The 15034-nt window shown below is 34.9% G+C and overlaps 1 protein-coding gene across 4 annotated transcripts in view; it reads right to left on the reverse strand.

Annotated features, from left to right (window-relative positions):
- The window catches only part of PCLO (piccolo presynaptic cytomatrix protein), a 408014-nt gene that overhangs the window by 43323 nt on the left and 349657 nt on the right, over positions 1–15034 (reverse strand). For all 4 annotated transcript variants that reach the window (XM_045089737.1, XM_045089734.1, XM_045089735.1 and 1 more), the window contains one exon: positions 887–1028. In XM_045089737.1, the coding sequence (XP_044945672.1) occupies positions 887–1028 (142 nt within the window). The remainder of the gene's footprint in view (positions 1–886; positions 1029–15034) is intronic.

Below are 15034 nucleotides of genomic sequence, written 5' to 3' on the forward strand. Positions count from 1 at the left end.
TTTTTAGCTCACAGAACTTGCAAAGCTAGCTTTGCCCTGACCAAGATGGTGGAGATGGGTGGCCCAATGACGCTTTTCAAAACCTGGAAAACTTGTTCCCTGGGAGGAGAAGGAAAGATTGGAAAGTCTAGATTTTGATACTGGAGCAGACATAACCTACATATGTCTCTTGGATGCCGCTAACTTTTGCCATCAACATGACTAAGCCCACTCTGACACATCCTAAACACAATCTGCTTCCGTTTTGCATTCGATCTGCAGTATCAATAACTTGAGGATTAACAGATTACAAATGATTTTTATTCCAAGACTATCTACTGGGGACCCCTGTATTACTGGATATTCTTTCTAGAAAATATGGAAATGCTTCAAAATATTCCATTTTGATTGTGGAAAGATTACTGAAGAGTCTATACGAGGAGCCCAATGTGTTATCTATTTCAAAAATGATATATTTAAAATTTAAAGAGACACTAGGGAGTGTCTTTAAATTTTAAGTCTCTCCCAATTCAAAGTAAATGAATCTAAGTTTATCTCAGACACCAATAATATTTGTGTTTGATCATTATGTAATTACTGCATCAACGGACTACTGCTGCTGAACTTAATGGTTATTGTAGCAGTTTCCCTATTAAATGCAGATTGCACTGATGAAATAGTCCTGGAAGTGACCAGTGTCCATCCTTAGAATTGACTAAATTAATCCAGTCTTTCCTGAACAGTCTATTTTCTATGTAGGCATAAACAGTCGAAGTGCATTGGGGACAGTGAGTCAGAACTGGATAATTATCTCGTTATTTCCTGTTAAGTGTTAAGAAAAGCTTACTCATGATGCTGTTAACTTTGTAGTGGGGAAAAAAAAAAAAAGAAAAAAACCCACACTTACATCCTTGGAATAGGAAATAGATTAGTCTCCCCTGCGGTGCTGCTGCTTCCTTCACTGTCCACGCTATACCCACTGCCAAAGCTGCTGCCCGAGGAGCCGGTGGACACGGAGCTTTCTGCAGGCCGGTGATTGGTAGGCTTTGCTGCATGGTGTGGGAAGAGTCAACACCACAGTTAATCAATGAAACTCTCCTCGATCTCCAAAGGCATCATTATACGTTTCTTCATTGACATGGATAATGAAACAGCTCTAGCAAGAACTCCACATTTCTTAATCTGCCTTTCCTTTTCTTTTCCTTAACCAGTAAGGTGCTGTGGTAACACTAAGTACTTGATTATTATTATTATTATTATTTTGGACACAGAGGTAGAAAAACAACAACAACAACAAAACCAAACAATTGTTTGAGTTAAGTAGTATGTAACCAGTCTATTACTATTGTCATTATTATTGGTTCTTTTTGTGGTTCCTTTGTATAGTCTCACAGTAAGGACAAGCAGGTATGAATTTTGGCTGTTTCATGGAGAAAGGAGTTTAGAAAGACTTGGGTAGAGAGAAATAGTGGCATAAGGGAAAATTCCTTAATTATTTTCCATATTAACCAATAATGTGTTTTTCTCCTGAGAAGTGAAGATGCATATTAGAACAGATAGTTTCAAGAAGTGCTTGAAGAATTCTGTGCTTGTTTGTATGTATTTCTAGCAATTCTTCCCAGCAGGTTTTTAAATTTGAAGACCTTTGTTTCCCCTTTGGCATTTCTTCATTTCCTATTGGGACTTGTTTCAATAATTCCTTACGTTTGATTTTTTTTTTTGGATAAAACAATCCATATTCCCATAGAAACATTATAATTCTGTGTTTTCTAATACAGTGGGAGAACAGTACAATATTGTTAGTGGGGCTACAGATCGGAGGAGATTGGGGGGGTCTTTTGATGCAGAAGATGGAAGAGAAAGCAAATATTTCCTCTTCTTTTTGTGGAGAGAAGCTTCTCTAGGCAAATTTTAAAAATTACTATTATGTCTTCTGCCACATGGTCAGAATTTAAGAGCATGAGCTTCGTTCATACTGACAGGATTTGGAATCCTAGCTCGTTCTGGAGTAGATCTAAACAATCTCAGCTTCTGTATTTGCAAATAATGGGTTCCGTTACGGAGACTCCACTCATAACCGTGACCATGAGGAGTGAGATAAAGCAGGAGTTCAGTTACTTTCTCTTCCTCATCTTGTGATTTTATTTGTCATACCCGCAACATTTTCTGCAGGGTTTTCCTGACAATTGCTGCTCCCTAGTGTCTTTGAGCATGCCTAGCCCCCGATAATGAATTTTCCTTGATTTTCTTTCCAATTCTAGATATGTTCTAGGATACAAAAACACTTTGAGTCTCTCTCTACTATAAAATCACCTGTGTTCAATCAGGAGTTTCTTAAGCAGTTGGAGAGATTTACACTGTGGGTGAATCATTGATAGGCATTTAATGATTCTAAGATATCTATACTTTCCCTCAAGAGATGTACACAAACAAAATGACTCTTAATCTGGTGGCATTTTAATAAAATCAATACATCCAAATGAAGGGGAAAATACAAACATTGTGAGGGAAACCATTGAGGACAGGAAATCCACCATCAGGGTAATCAGGATCAAGTCTTGCAAAGGTTTTGGCTTTTCCCCAGTTTCTACTTCTTTTAGGGACGACAGAGTCTCTAAAGCCAACAGGAATTGTTACAATATCTTTTGCAGTGTTAGCAAGATTGCTTTCTCAGAACAGAGAAATAAGGAAGAAATGTCAGTCAATAACTTAACGGGTATTGGGATTGTTAAATTGGGACTAGCTATATAGAAAAAGGCTTGAATATTGTTAAATAACAAGTCACGGATGAATTACCAGTAACCCATAGTAGATTTGAGGAGACAGAATGATAGTTATAATGTTTGATATTTTCTATGTAAAAGAAACCCAGATGGTGTATATAGTGTTAACTTAAGAACTTTTTAAAAGAATAACTTAAAAACTATAAAGGAGATAGGATTATGATATAAATTATGAACATTAATAAAGCAAATTAAACTGTATGATCATAATGAGTCAGATTAGTCAACTAGTTGTAAACAAAGGAAAGCTGCCACACTTTTTGATTAGCATTTTTGATAGTCACTTAATGATTCTAAGATATCTATACTTTTCTAAGATATCTGCCACACTTTTTTATTGTAATCCAATCAACACTATCGCTAATATTTTTCAAGATAATATTGAATGAAACACTTTAATACCATCAACTGGAAAATCTCAATATACTATTTTCAAAAACAAGCTTTATTTAATATACACTAATTTTAAATCAATTTACTTTTACTAGATTAAAACAATTTTCAGCCAAAAGCAATGTCACAATGCATCAAAATAGCTATTATAGCAGAACCATCCTATTTAAATTTCAAAATACTCAATCTTTTTGTTGTGAACTTTGATTGTACCTGATGCAATTTCTAGTTCTATTCCTCTCTTGGGAAATTTGAGATGTGTCCAGAATATAAAATAATATAACAAGAGGAAAGGAACAAGGCTAGAAATAAATTTAAGGAGAGTTTTTCATCTTGAGTAGGTGAATAGATATCTCATTTGGAAAGCCTGTACAAGTGCTGTAGATTTAAGTGCAAACAAATAATAATTGATAAGAAATAGGAAAAGAAAGAAAACCAAATCTAGAGACCATACGCATATACTGGATTAAGTCTAAGTCTACCTAACATATTTAGAAAACAAAATTATGTGTAAGTCTGAGTCTAAAGAAACTTCGGGCAGTTAGAAGTTAGGTGAACAATTCACATTAATCAAGATGTTGGGCATCATCTTCCCAAAACATCTGGTACTTGACTGATTTCCCCCTTACTAATCTGGTGTGGAAGTGTAGCGTACAGAGAGCCTGATGTCTGGTAGTTTCTAAAAGTGAATTCAATTAAAAATGTAGAAGAGAGGGGGCGCCTGTGTGGCTCAGTGGGTTAAAGCCTCTGCCTTCGGCTCAGGTCATGATCTCAGGGTCCTGGGATCCAGCCCTGCATTGGGCTCTCTGCTCAGCGGGGAGCCTGCTTCCCCTCTTCTCTCTGTCTGCCTCTCTGCCTACTTGTGATCTCTATCAAATAAACAAAATCTTTAAAAAATGTAGAGGAGAAATTTGTTTTTTACTGGGCTATCTACATAGCATAAAATGCAATTAAACATACAGAAATGCAGAGGTTTTGAGAAACTGGAACTAAAAACCCAAATATTTTAATAGTTCTTTATCAGACAGTTGAAACCATGCACATATTTACTAATTTCTTTCTCTTGAAACAGTCTCCAAATGAGAACATATCAATTCTCTCACATTGAGCTAAACCTCCGTTATCTTCAACACGTTAATGAATAAAGTGTTTTTACAACTGGATATCAGAGCCTGGGTCTCAGTGAAATTTTGAGACATCTCACGGTTTTGGTCACATTCTTTAGTTTGCCTAAGTCCTTAACCATCTGCTTCTTTCCAAATGTATTTCTGGTCATTCTCCTTTGTACCCTTTGCATGGAAGCCCACTTAGACCCCTCATGCTGGCTCCCTTTGGCTTGGCTCCCCCCCCCAACCCCCCGTCCTGAGCTGTAACTGGGCCCGTTCTGATTTTGTTAGCCTTTCTCTGCCCCTGTCATTTTCTCATATCGGAACTCTACTTTTCTGCAAAGGCCCAGCTCGGACTGCACCTGCTTTGTGTATTTTCCTCCTCTTGCCCCTCAGAAGCGACCTCTTCTATATCCGTACTCTCCTAGCACAAGATCACAGGCCTGTTCCTGCAATGACCACTTTCTATTCTTGGCTCTGGTTGTCACATTCATGCTGCTGTTGGAAGCCGAGCCTGTGTTTTCTCCATGGTAGCTTTCTCAAAAGCTTACCCTGGAACTATGCTGAAGCAATATTTCATGAAATAATAATAAAATTAATAAGTCTTTCCTTTAACCACACAGACATCCAAATAATTTAGTAGATATTTTACTTTTTATCCGGCTGTGTGTATTATGCAAATCAGAAATCTCTCATTAACATCACCTGATGTGGGAGGGTTTTTTTTACTCCACGTTTTGTCAAGGAAACTTGGGGGCAATGTGATTTCTAATTTTTTTTGATAGCTTTAAAAACAATGTGCAACTTTAATCTGTCATACTGTAGAGAAAAATGTGATCATTCAACTAGATGTTTTCTTTTCCCAATCCCTCCAAAACCAGTTTAATTGAAAGGAATATTTAATGGTAACACACTCAACATGGGAGTACATAGTTTTGTGAATTAAAAAATCATAACAGACCATGGATATTTTATATATACACTTAAATTGGAATGACAGTGAGATATAATATGTATAGTCACACTCTAAGGTAGAAGAAGATGGTGTTCTTACAGACATCGGTATTTGTGGGGGTTCCAAATCTGGATATACAGGCAACTGGTGAACTCTGATTTATATTTAAACATAAATAATATTTAAAAACAATATATTTTAAAATAGTATTTTAAAACATTAATACTAAATACGATTTTCCATAGTCTTATGATTCCAGATTAATAATATAAAACTGTTCTATCTTTATTTTCTTTTAATCAGTTTCGGAGATCATGGACCTATTATGCTTGAATATATCATGTGCCTGTGTACTGCACATGAGAAATGTTTCTTTTTTGAGGGATTGAGGTTTACTTAGTAATAAAATGCATTTTGGAAGCCTACATTTTTGTGTCTACTTTCTTTTTAAATTCCTATTTGTACTAGCAAGTACCAACTAGGAGAAAGAATGTATCTCATTAATATATGATGGAAGAAGCCCACTCCCGTAGAGAGGTTTCCTTTACCCTAGAGGAATAAATCCTGGAGTGTTAAATCATTTCCGTCCTCAATTATTGAGGGGGCATTCCAAGTAAACACATTTTACCTTCTGTGAGGCAATTCAATCTGTTTTAAATTATTTTTTGACCTCTTTATTTTCGTTAGATACAAGATGGTTAGACATCATTTTGTTTTATTACTCCACTGTGGCTAACCTTAATTAAACCTGGTAGTGTCTTTTTGACTGCACATCTGTTTTCAATTTGTTGGCTCTGTTGGTCCCCGCCCCACCCAACCATACTTAAAAATGCAGAACTATCACTGTACCTACCACACGATGGCAGCACTGGGCACACAGTCCGTGGAACAAAACAGTAGACGACTTTCTATTAATTGAGGAACCATGGAAATAAAAAGCTGATAAGGACTCTAGTGATAGCCTGCTCCAGAACCATCATTTCATCTATAGAAAAACTAAGCCCTGGAAAGATTAATGATTTGTTCTGAGTCACACACTAATTAAGGGGAGAAAGAAAAGAACAACTAAAAAGTGCTAAATCACTTTTCTATCGCATCCAGTTGTTTCAAAGTAAGATTGTGAGGTCTCTGCCTACCTCAGAATTCCAGGCTTGGGATGCAGGACACACCTTGCTGCCCGTGATGTTCTGTCACGGGTTTAAATCCTTGGAGCAGCTCAAAGATACAGCCAAATATTTTAGGAATAATTTATAATGTTGATAGTGCACCCAAATTACTTGGTTGATATAGTATTATTATCTTCATAGATCAAAATTAAATTAGTCAATAATTATTTTATTTCAATAGCTTAATAATGGAACTGAAGGAACTATTTTCAATATTATGTATTTATAGCATGTGTGTATGTGTGTGTGTGTGTAGCTAGCTTTAACTTAGCTGGACATTACTTTGGTGACCTTTTCTACTTTCTCCCCATTGCCTATCTTTTGCTCTATCTATTCTTATTGCTGTTGTTTCTCTGGTTGTTATCTTTACAAATGAGATTTTGCAGTTTTAGCTCATTTGTTGATGGCTTTGAATGTGAACCTGAAAAGGTCACATTCTAAGGTCCATTGTTACCAGCATTATTTGGTAGGTTTTCCCTTGAATTAGGTCCAAAGGTCCAATCACATTTTTTTTTTATGCTCCCTGTGACAGTTTTGTGGTATTAAAATGAAAAAGGACTTTAGAAATTTAACATTTTTAAAATATTACTTCAGAATATTCATTGTCTGATTTGGAAAAATTCTAAAGAAACCAGCCCAAAACAAAATGGCACGGGTAGTTTCAATACAGCTACTTGGAGGAGTTTCCACATACTTCTAAATTACAAGTTTTTACAAATGAAAGTATTGAAAACAGCTCAGACTTCTATGTCATTTCTTTAAAATGGCACATTACTGGTGAATATATATATATATATACATATGTATATATGTATATGTACATATGTATATATATATAAAATCTTGCAAAGTTATAACAAACCTTGAGAAAAGGAACGCGACAGTGTCTTTTTTTCCTTACAAAAATCAAAATATGTCCCATAAGATATTCCCTATTCACACAGTGGCTTCTCTCAGAGAGGAGGAGGTATGACGCCTCTTATTTGCTACAACCCAGGAAAGATAGTAAAGCTTAGTCATGCTCAGACTCTTCCTTCTCCATCCACATACGCCCTAGGACTGAATCTCCAAGAGGTTTTCAACACTCAATTCAATCTGTTTTTATCTAATGCTATCAGTAATTTGAAGTATTTCCCATACTCACTAATCATACATTTTCCAGTTTGTAGATAATGGGACTAATGATCACTTCCAGGAACAGAAATAATAATAGATAACATTAGGATAAGATGTGTTTGGAAGTGAGAGTAAAATTAAATAATAAGTGGACAGGATTTTTTTCTTACATAAATGTATGTGATAACTCAGTATGCTACGGTTCTTATATTTTTGCTAGAATGCTGCCTTTAAAGTGCATCTCCCTTTTTTAAAGTTTTTGGTTCAGAACTAGTTTTCAAAGAAGTAAATAAAATATTTAAATATTTAATATTTAATTTAAGTATACGAAATAAACTCAAAGCAATGTTTTAATACTTAAAATATCTAAAATGAAATACAATTTAACTGGAAACCAAAATTTTCTAGTAACTAATGGAGAAAAGCTCAATTAAGATATCATAAAGGAAAATTTTTAAAAATCATTTTATCTTTAATAGATTTAGAGTATAATTCTCACTGTGTTCAAAGACATAGAGTTAACAAGGAATTTATTCAGTACCAAGTTTCGGTTTTGTGCTAAAATACGCTAACATAATTGTTACAACACAATAAAGATTTATCTTTAAAAGATTAATAGGGAGAATCATATTTGTTAAAAAATGCAAGATTTGAATTAAGTTCTCAAGAGCAAGTCTTACTTTTTCAATATTCATTTAATTCTACTTTGAACAACAAGTAATCTCTCACAGTTTGCTTGTAAAACATGCAAGACTGAGTGGAAAGTAATTTAAAAATAATCAGTTTTTTAAAGTGTTCTTACATAATCCTGAAATTGCTAACTTAGATCAAGGACATGTAGCTAACAAGGATGTTCTCCTTAAATGGAATCCAAATAGTTTGATTTATATAAACATTTTGCCCAAAGCAGACTGACTTATATGGGTAACATTATAACAAACACTATTATTGTTCATATCATTCAAATGTAGTTAGTGGCCACAGAATAAAGAAGAGTTTGGATAATTATTTGCTCAATGTATGTTCCATTCTATGGTACCTTACCTCTCTAGTTAATCTCATGAATCTCTACTTTCTCTGAATAGATCATTTTCAAATACTTTCTCTCCTCCTGTAGGTGGTTATATCTCAGAGGACTGTGAAAGTTATTAGTGAGAACCAGAGCTAGGACAAATAAAAATATATTTAATTATATTTCCAGATATTTCTCAACATGAGGATATTTGCATACAAATTTAAGACGATGACTATGTGTTTTCTCTTTTTCAATCTCAGTGGAGCAAAACTTATACTTTTCCCATTCTTCCTAATTCTTCCCAGGTATCTGATTGGTTATTCAATAAATATTACTAGATGGGAGATTTTCGGGGGTGGTTATTCTCATTTGTTTTGTTCACTGCGGGTCACTAACTCTTTTAAGAGGTTCTGGAACATAATATTCATTCAAAAAATGCATATATGAATATGAATAACTGATAAGCAACTAATATATAAAATTCAGATAGTATTGTCCACAAATTTTCAGAATTCCCTTTTAGCTTTAATTACTTAAAAGCACATTAAATTGTTACTTGAAAATTAAAAATCAAGAATTAGGTAAGAGGTCGAAAAATTGAATTTTTTCACAATTTTGAATCAGAGTGATGGTCTTCAGTTTCTCTTACACCAACAAAATTAATTTGAAATATATGAGACCGGTAATATAGATACTACAATAGAAGATAAAAGGAAACTATTTATAACTAGTTTTTTCAACAAGCTTTATCTTTAAGATGCAAATAAAATTTATTCTATCTTTATAATACTCCCTCTCCGCTTTAGGTTGGAAGCAGCTTGATGGAAGCTGATTAAGCAATTTTCCAGTCAAATTTTGAAAATAGTAAGTAATACATATGGGGATACAGTCATCATTTGACCTAAATCAAGCCTAATAAAATAGTTTAAATATTAAATGAAAAATTGTCATTTGTCAATCTTTGTAATTATAAAATTATCATTAGATGAGAAAGGAAATAAGGGATTCTGGAATACAATATAAGAGAAAAAAAGCATAGAAAATTTAGAGACAAATATGACAATTAGATCCTGCAAAATACCTCCAGTTACCCACTGTCTTTGGCTACTGGAAAGATTATGATTGTGCATTTATATAGATCAATGACTCTTAAATATTTTGATCTCAAGACTGCTTTTACATTCTTAAAAAACATTGAATTCCCCAGAGAATTTTATTTTCTGTGAGTTCTATCAATATTTATCTTACTCAAAAGAAGAAAAATTTAGAATAAGCGACCAATAAGCACGTATTCCATTAGCCTTCAAAGCAATGATGTCATGACATCTCATGTAAATGCAGGAAACCCTACTGTACATGAGAAAGAATGAGAGAGGAAAAAGCAAATAACACTTAATATTCTTGTATTTGACCTTGTCAACTCTGAAAGGGACCTTGGGACACACTTTGAGAATTACTGCTCTAGATCTACTTTAATAGAAATGAAGAATTAACTATGAAAATAGAAGAGCTCAATTAATCTCAGCTATTCTGAACAGCCATCTTAAACCACTATAAATGATGATTATTCTATTGTGCCTTTCACTTTTTATTTTATGTTTGTCATGAAAAATATTCATCTGTTAGAATTTCTCAAAAAGATTTATTATTATTAATGTTATTCTTATTAACCTCTCTAGTTTTGGAACTTGTTCCATCCAGAACTTCACAACTCTACAAAACAAAAGGTCTGATATAAAAATGATATGTACCAAAAAATTATGCTTGTTTATTCTACTCTTGCTTTAGAAAATTACTTTATTGTTTGTAGAAACCCATGACAAATAATGAGATTTGGCAGGCATAAAATAACACACGTTCTTCCAAAAAGGGGTTTTCCCTACATGAAGTTGTTAATTTGTTGGTACCTCAATTGTTGGATGAAACCAAAATAGTGATTCAATAGTTATTTACATTATGAAATGTCATCAGCAATGAGAATGCTCTTTAACAAAATAAAGCATGTAATAAATCCATATGGAAAGAAGTTTCAATTATGTAGTGTAAAAAAGTCTATTTTTTATGTCTTTTTATATAGATTTCAAATTCATTTTATATAGTCAAGTAAAATTATAATGTGACCTACAGAACTTCAAATAATGTAGTTTTCAATCTGAAATATGCTTAGGAAGAAAAGTGGATTTTGTTCTTGTACTCTTTTGAGAACAAATATAGCAGAAATTTTAATCCACTGTTTTGCTTATAAGTTTTAAAAAAGGATCCCATTTCCTGACTTTTATGAAGATTTTTTTTAAAAAGATTTTATTTATTTAGTTATTTGACAGAAAGAGAGAGATCACAAGTAGGCAGAGAGGCAGGCAGAGAGAGAGGGGAGAGCAGAGAGTCTGATGTGGGGCTCTATCCCAGGACCCTGAGATCATGACCTGAGCTGAAGGCAGAGGCTTAACCCACTGAGCCACTCAGGGGCCCCTCAAGCTTTTCTTCTTAAAAATTTATGTTTTTGTTTGATTTATAATATCAATATTTTGATTAGATACTGTTTAAACTATTAATCAATTGATTTTTAGTCTTTAGTATCTCATGGAAATCTTTAGTTATCTTACAGCATCTTAAAATATATTGAGTTATAAAGCTATGATTGTCCATATTATTCCTATTCATATATCTTAAAAAAAAACCCAAGACCCCAATCAAAATTCTGCATTTCTGATATAATATGTTCCCATTTATTCTTTTTATTTTTAAATGTTCCCATTTAAATCAGCAAGGTTTTTTTTTTTTTTTTTTTTTGGCTCCTCAACAATTAATTATATATTTATACATTCAACACAGTAATAAAGTAAAAAGAAAAAAGAACATTTTCAGAGTCTGCCTCAGTACACATGAAGATTCCTTTCATCCTAACCCACTAAGCCCCCTTTCTCCCTGACCCCCCTCCCCCGCCCCGACTATCTCGCATAAGGCAGAATGGGTGAAGTATCATGGTCTTACATAATGTAGTACATGCAGATGGGAAGTGGGAAAAAAAAAATCAACTAATTCACGGACAGTTAGATATCTGGACTTAGGCAAATCTGTTAAGTAGCCCAATGGTGCCTTGCCATTCCTCTGCCTTTCCTTCAGTAGTGTTCCCCCCAGTTCCGTGATCCTTCCTACCCAGGTGAACGCATTCCCAGCCCCGTGCTCATATTGTGCGCTCTGTCCAGGGTCCCACACTGTGTCCCCATCAGCCTTCTCATGCTCCAAGCTTCTCATTTATTTCCTCCACCAGCATTTACTTGCCTATCTCACTCCCTAGTGGTTATTTGATAAAGTAACTTTTTTTGAAAATAATTTCTTCAAGCCCAAATAATTTGCATTTTAAAAATTAAGTTGAACGTGGTGAAAGCTATGTCATAAACAGCATTGAAGGGACTTTGGCATGTTAAAATTAGCTCATGTCTTCACAGTCACATCCAATTATACAGGCCCATAGCTAGATCGTTTGACCAAGGTACGGCCCTACTGAGGTACGCCCATTGGTCTTGTTGGTCATGTCACATGAAATGAACATATAAATCCCCAGTGTGAAGCAGACATGTGAATGGCTTGGTGCAGACCCACAGCTATTACTGGAAAAGAACAAAGTTGCCAAAGGTCGGTGGATTCACCTTTGCGGATAAACGTCCATAAACGAGACACAGTGTCACATGGTCAGAGCTATACATTTACTCTCTGTGACTTTGCATGGATGGCGGAGATATTCCTGGCAATTAATGACTGAAGAAAGATTTGAAAATGCATCATAATTCTAAGAGAGTATGGAAACTCTTAAAAAAAACTTCAGAAGAGCATCTTGATCTTCACAGACAACAAAGAAAACCCTCACCCCCAGGAAAAACAAGCAGAGAATTCTGAAAGCTGAAACTATCCCATTGGAGTCTCTCAGATTTTGCTGGATGTTTGCTCTTTTCAGATCATTACAGGTTAAATTTTGTTTTCATTTTCAACTACCCAAACTTTTATTTAAGTTTTTGTTTTTTACATGAACACGCTGAAATGAGGAACACAAATCTGTTTTTATTAACCTCTTACATACATGACGGAAGACTTCACCTCCAAATGAACTCACTTTGACTTGTCTTCTGATTTCTCCTTTTGAACCCTGTCCTTCCCAGAAACAGAGAATGCTAAATTCTTTCTGACCAAAAGTGACCATCTACTTCTGGTCAGAAGAGAATGGGACACAGATTAGCTATCGTCCTTCGTCATCGACAGTACCCTCTACTCCCAAAGCGCACCCCACTTCCCAGCCCGGCCACCCCCTACCACTCGCCCAAGAGAGCAGCTCCCACAGCGTGATGGCTTAGTAAGAGTTCACTATGACAACTGCAGATATGAAACGCTTCTGTGACAGGGGCTGAAAATGAGCCTTATTGAAAGCAGAGTTTCCAGCAGTGGTCTGTGGAAATAGCTTCAGACTTTTCTCCTACAACTCGACCCCTCCAAGGAATGCTTAATCATAATTTCCTAACACAACTTACTCAATGGTCACCCTGCTCGCCTATCCTCTCCAACCCGTTCCAATGGCTCTTATCTCATTTCCCAGAGTGGAGGGACATTTCTCCTCTGCCTCTATTACTGTTCCTTATTTTGAAATTCACATAAAGTCTTAGTATCAAACAAGAATAAGTCAGGAATTTCAAAAGCACTTAAAATGTAAAATAGTGGTTGTCAACTAAGTTAATTTTTAAGGTTTAAAATATGCTTCAATTTGTTTCAGTTTGAATATGGTAAAAACAAAACAAAACAAAACTATTTTTTAAACTCTCCTTTCTGGTTGCTGTCACTTTCTGAAATGGCAGAGCCTCTGTTCAGCCAAAACAACTGGCTTGGAAAAAAAAACCCATTTCTAGGGATTTCTAAATACAAAAGAGTTGTTTAGGCATTAGGATTATCTGTCTAATCTTTCTCTTCGGGGTTCCTAGAGTATAACTAAGCCCCAGAGAGGAGAGAAAGTTCTTTCTGGCTCACTCCATAATTCTTGCTTAACCCATATTTTATGCCACTTCAGGCAGAAATCTGCTGAGAAGTTCACACACACACAAAAATTCGAAAGGCTCTTTAGGGACAATTTTGTCACCCTTGATAGAAATGACTACAGATGTACACACAGTCTCTACGGACTCTGCTTACTGCCACACTGGGCTCATGCATGAGAGGGCTTTATTTCCTCGCTTCGTGGCAGCTTAATTTTCAGCCTTCAGAAAAAAGGATCATGTAGGGAGAGCAAGTCTAAATTGTATTCTGCCATCATTCTAGCAACCTCTAATCATTTGTAAGAACTTAAGTGATAAATAACAAGTATGTAAATGGCAACTGTTTTTACTGGAATCAGAAGAGTTTGATTTCAGAGGAGCCAATGTTATTTAAGAAACAAAGGTGTAGGCCTAGGAACAAGGGTCGTGTTGCTGATTCTAGAAATTTCTGTGTATTCTCTCCGTCATCCCAGCCCACTCTCTGATCACTCAGAAAACAACTATAAGAATATCTGCCATGAATACCTCCTCTACCATGTGTGGTAAAATGAGAAGATGGGTGACAGAACACTCAGTACAACGTGAAGGACCGTTCAAATGGAGGGCAATATCATCGGAGTGCAAACGGGACTGTGTGAACTCCATCGTGAGGCTTGAAATGGAAGGCTTTGATCTAAACACTTAAAATTAATAAGAACACTTACTTATGCAGTTAGTGAACGGGACCTTGTTGACGCTTCGTATGTTTCAATCTCATACCCATTTTTCTACTACAACTGAATTCTACATCATTTTATATAAATTCAATCCTATAGCATGTTTACCCTTCATTGGTAAAATGCATGGTTGAATTACATTCTTGGTATATTTACGGCAGCAGGGAAATAAATATGTTTTAGAAAATGGCATTTTATCATCACTACCAAATTAAACAAGAAAGCAGGCTATGTTATCTTGATTATTTTGATAAAGAATGGCTTCAGGATTCAGTCACAGCACCTTAAATGGATGAGATTATTCATTACATCGTTATGCAAGGAAAAGGAATTAAACATATTGTGCTACAAATTTTAAGAACTGCATCTAGTAAAAACATTAGACAAAAGATTATATAGTAATTCCGAAATCATGATAATTTAGAATAGAGTGAGATAGGGAAGCATTTCACTACTGTGACATCATTACGGAATACTTAAAGTAAGAAAATGAGTGGCTGTAAGAAACCAACTGAACTTGATGGAAGAAAAGGTAAGAGGTGAGATTTTAAGTACTTTTGGAAAGTACCAGTAAGCTAATTAGAAAAGGCAATCTGTGCATAGGGGATAATTACCCAGCTAATTCAGAAAACATCACTGTGCTTTAGGCCACATACACCTTTCACTTCTCCTAAATATCTGATTCGTTGGGACAAGAACATATTAAAAATGGTAGTTTTTGGAGAATAAAAAAAAAGACAATAGAAAAGTATAAGGCTTGACTTTAATTTGCAGACAAGTAGAGAAT

This window comes from Mustela putorius, unplaced genomic scaffold (genome assembly GCF_011764305.1).
Source record: "Mustela putorius furo isolate JIRA1106 unplaced genomic scaffold, ASM1176430v1.1 tig00003845_pilon_pilon_pilon, whole genome shotgun sequence".
NCBI classification, from domain to species: domain Eukaryota; kingdom Metazoa; phylum Chordata; class Mammalia; order Carnivora; family Mustelidae; genus Mustela; species Mustela putorius.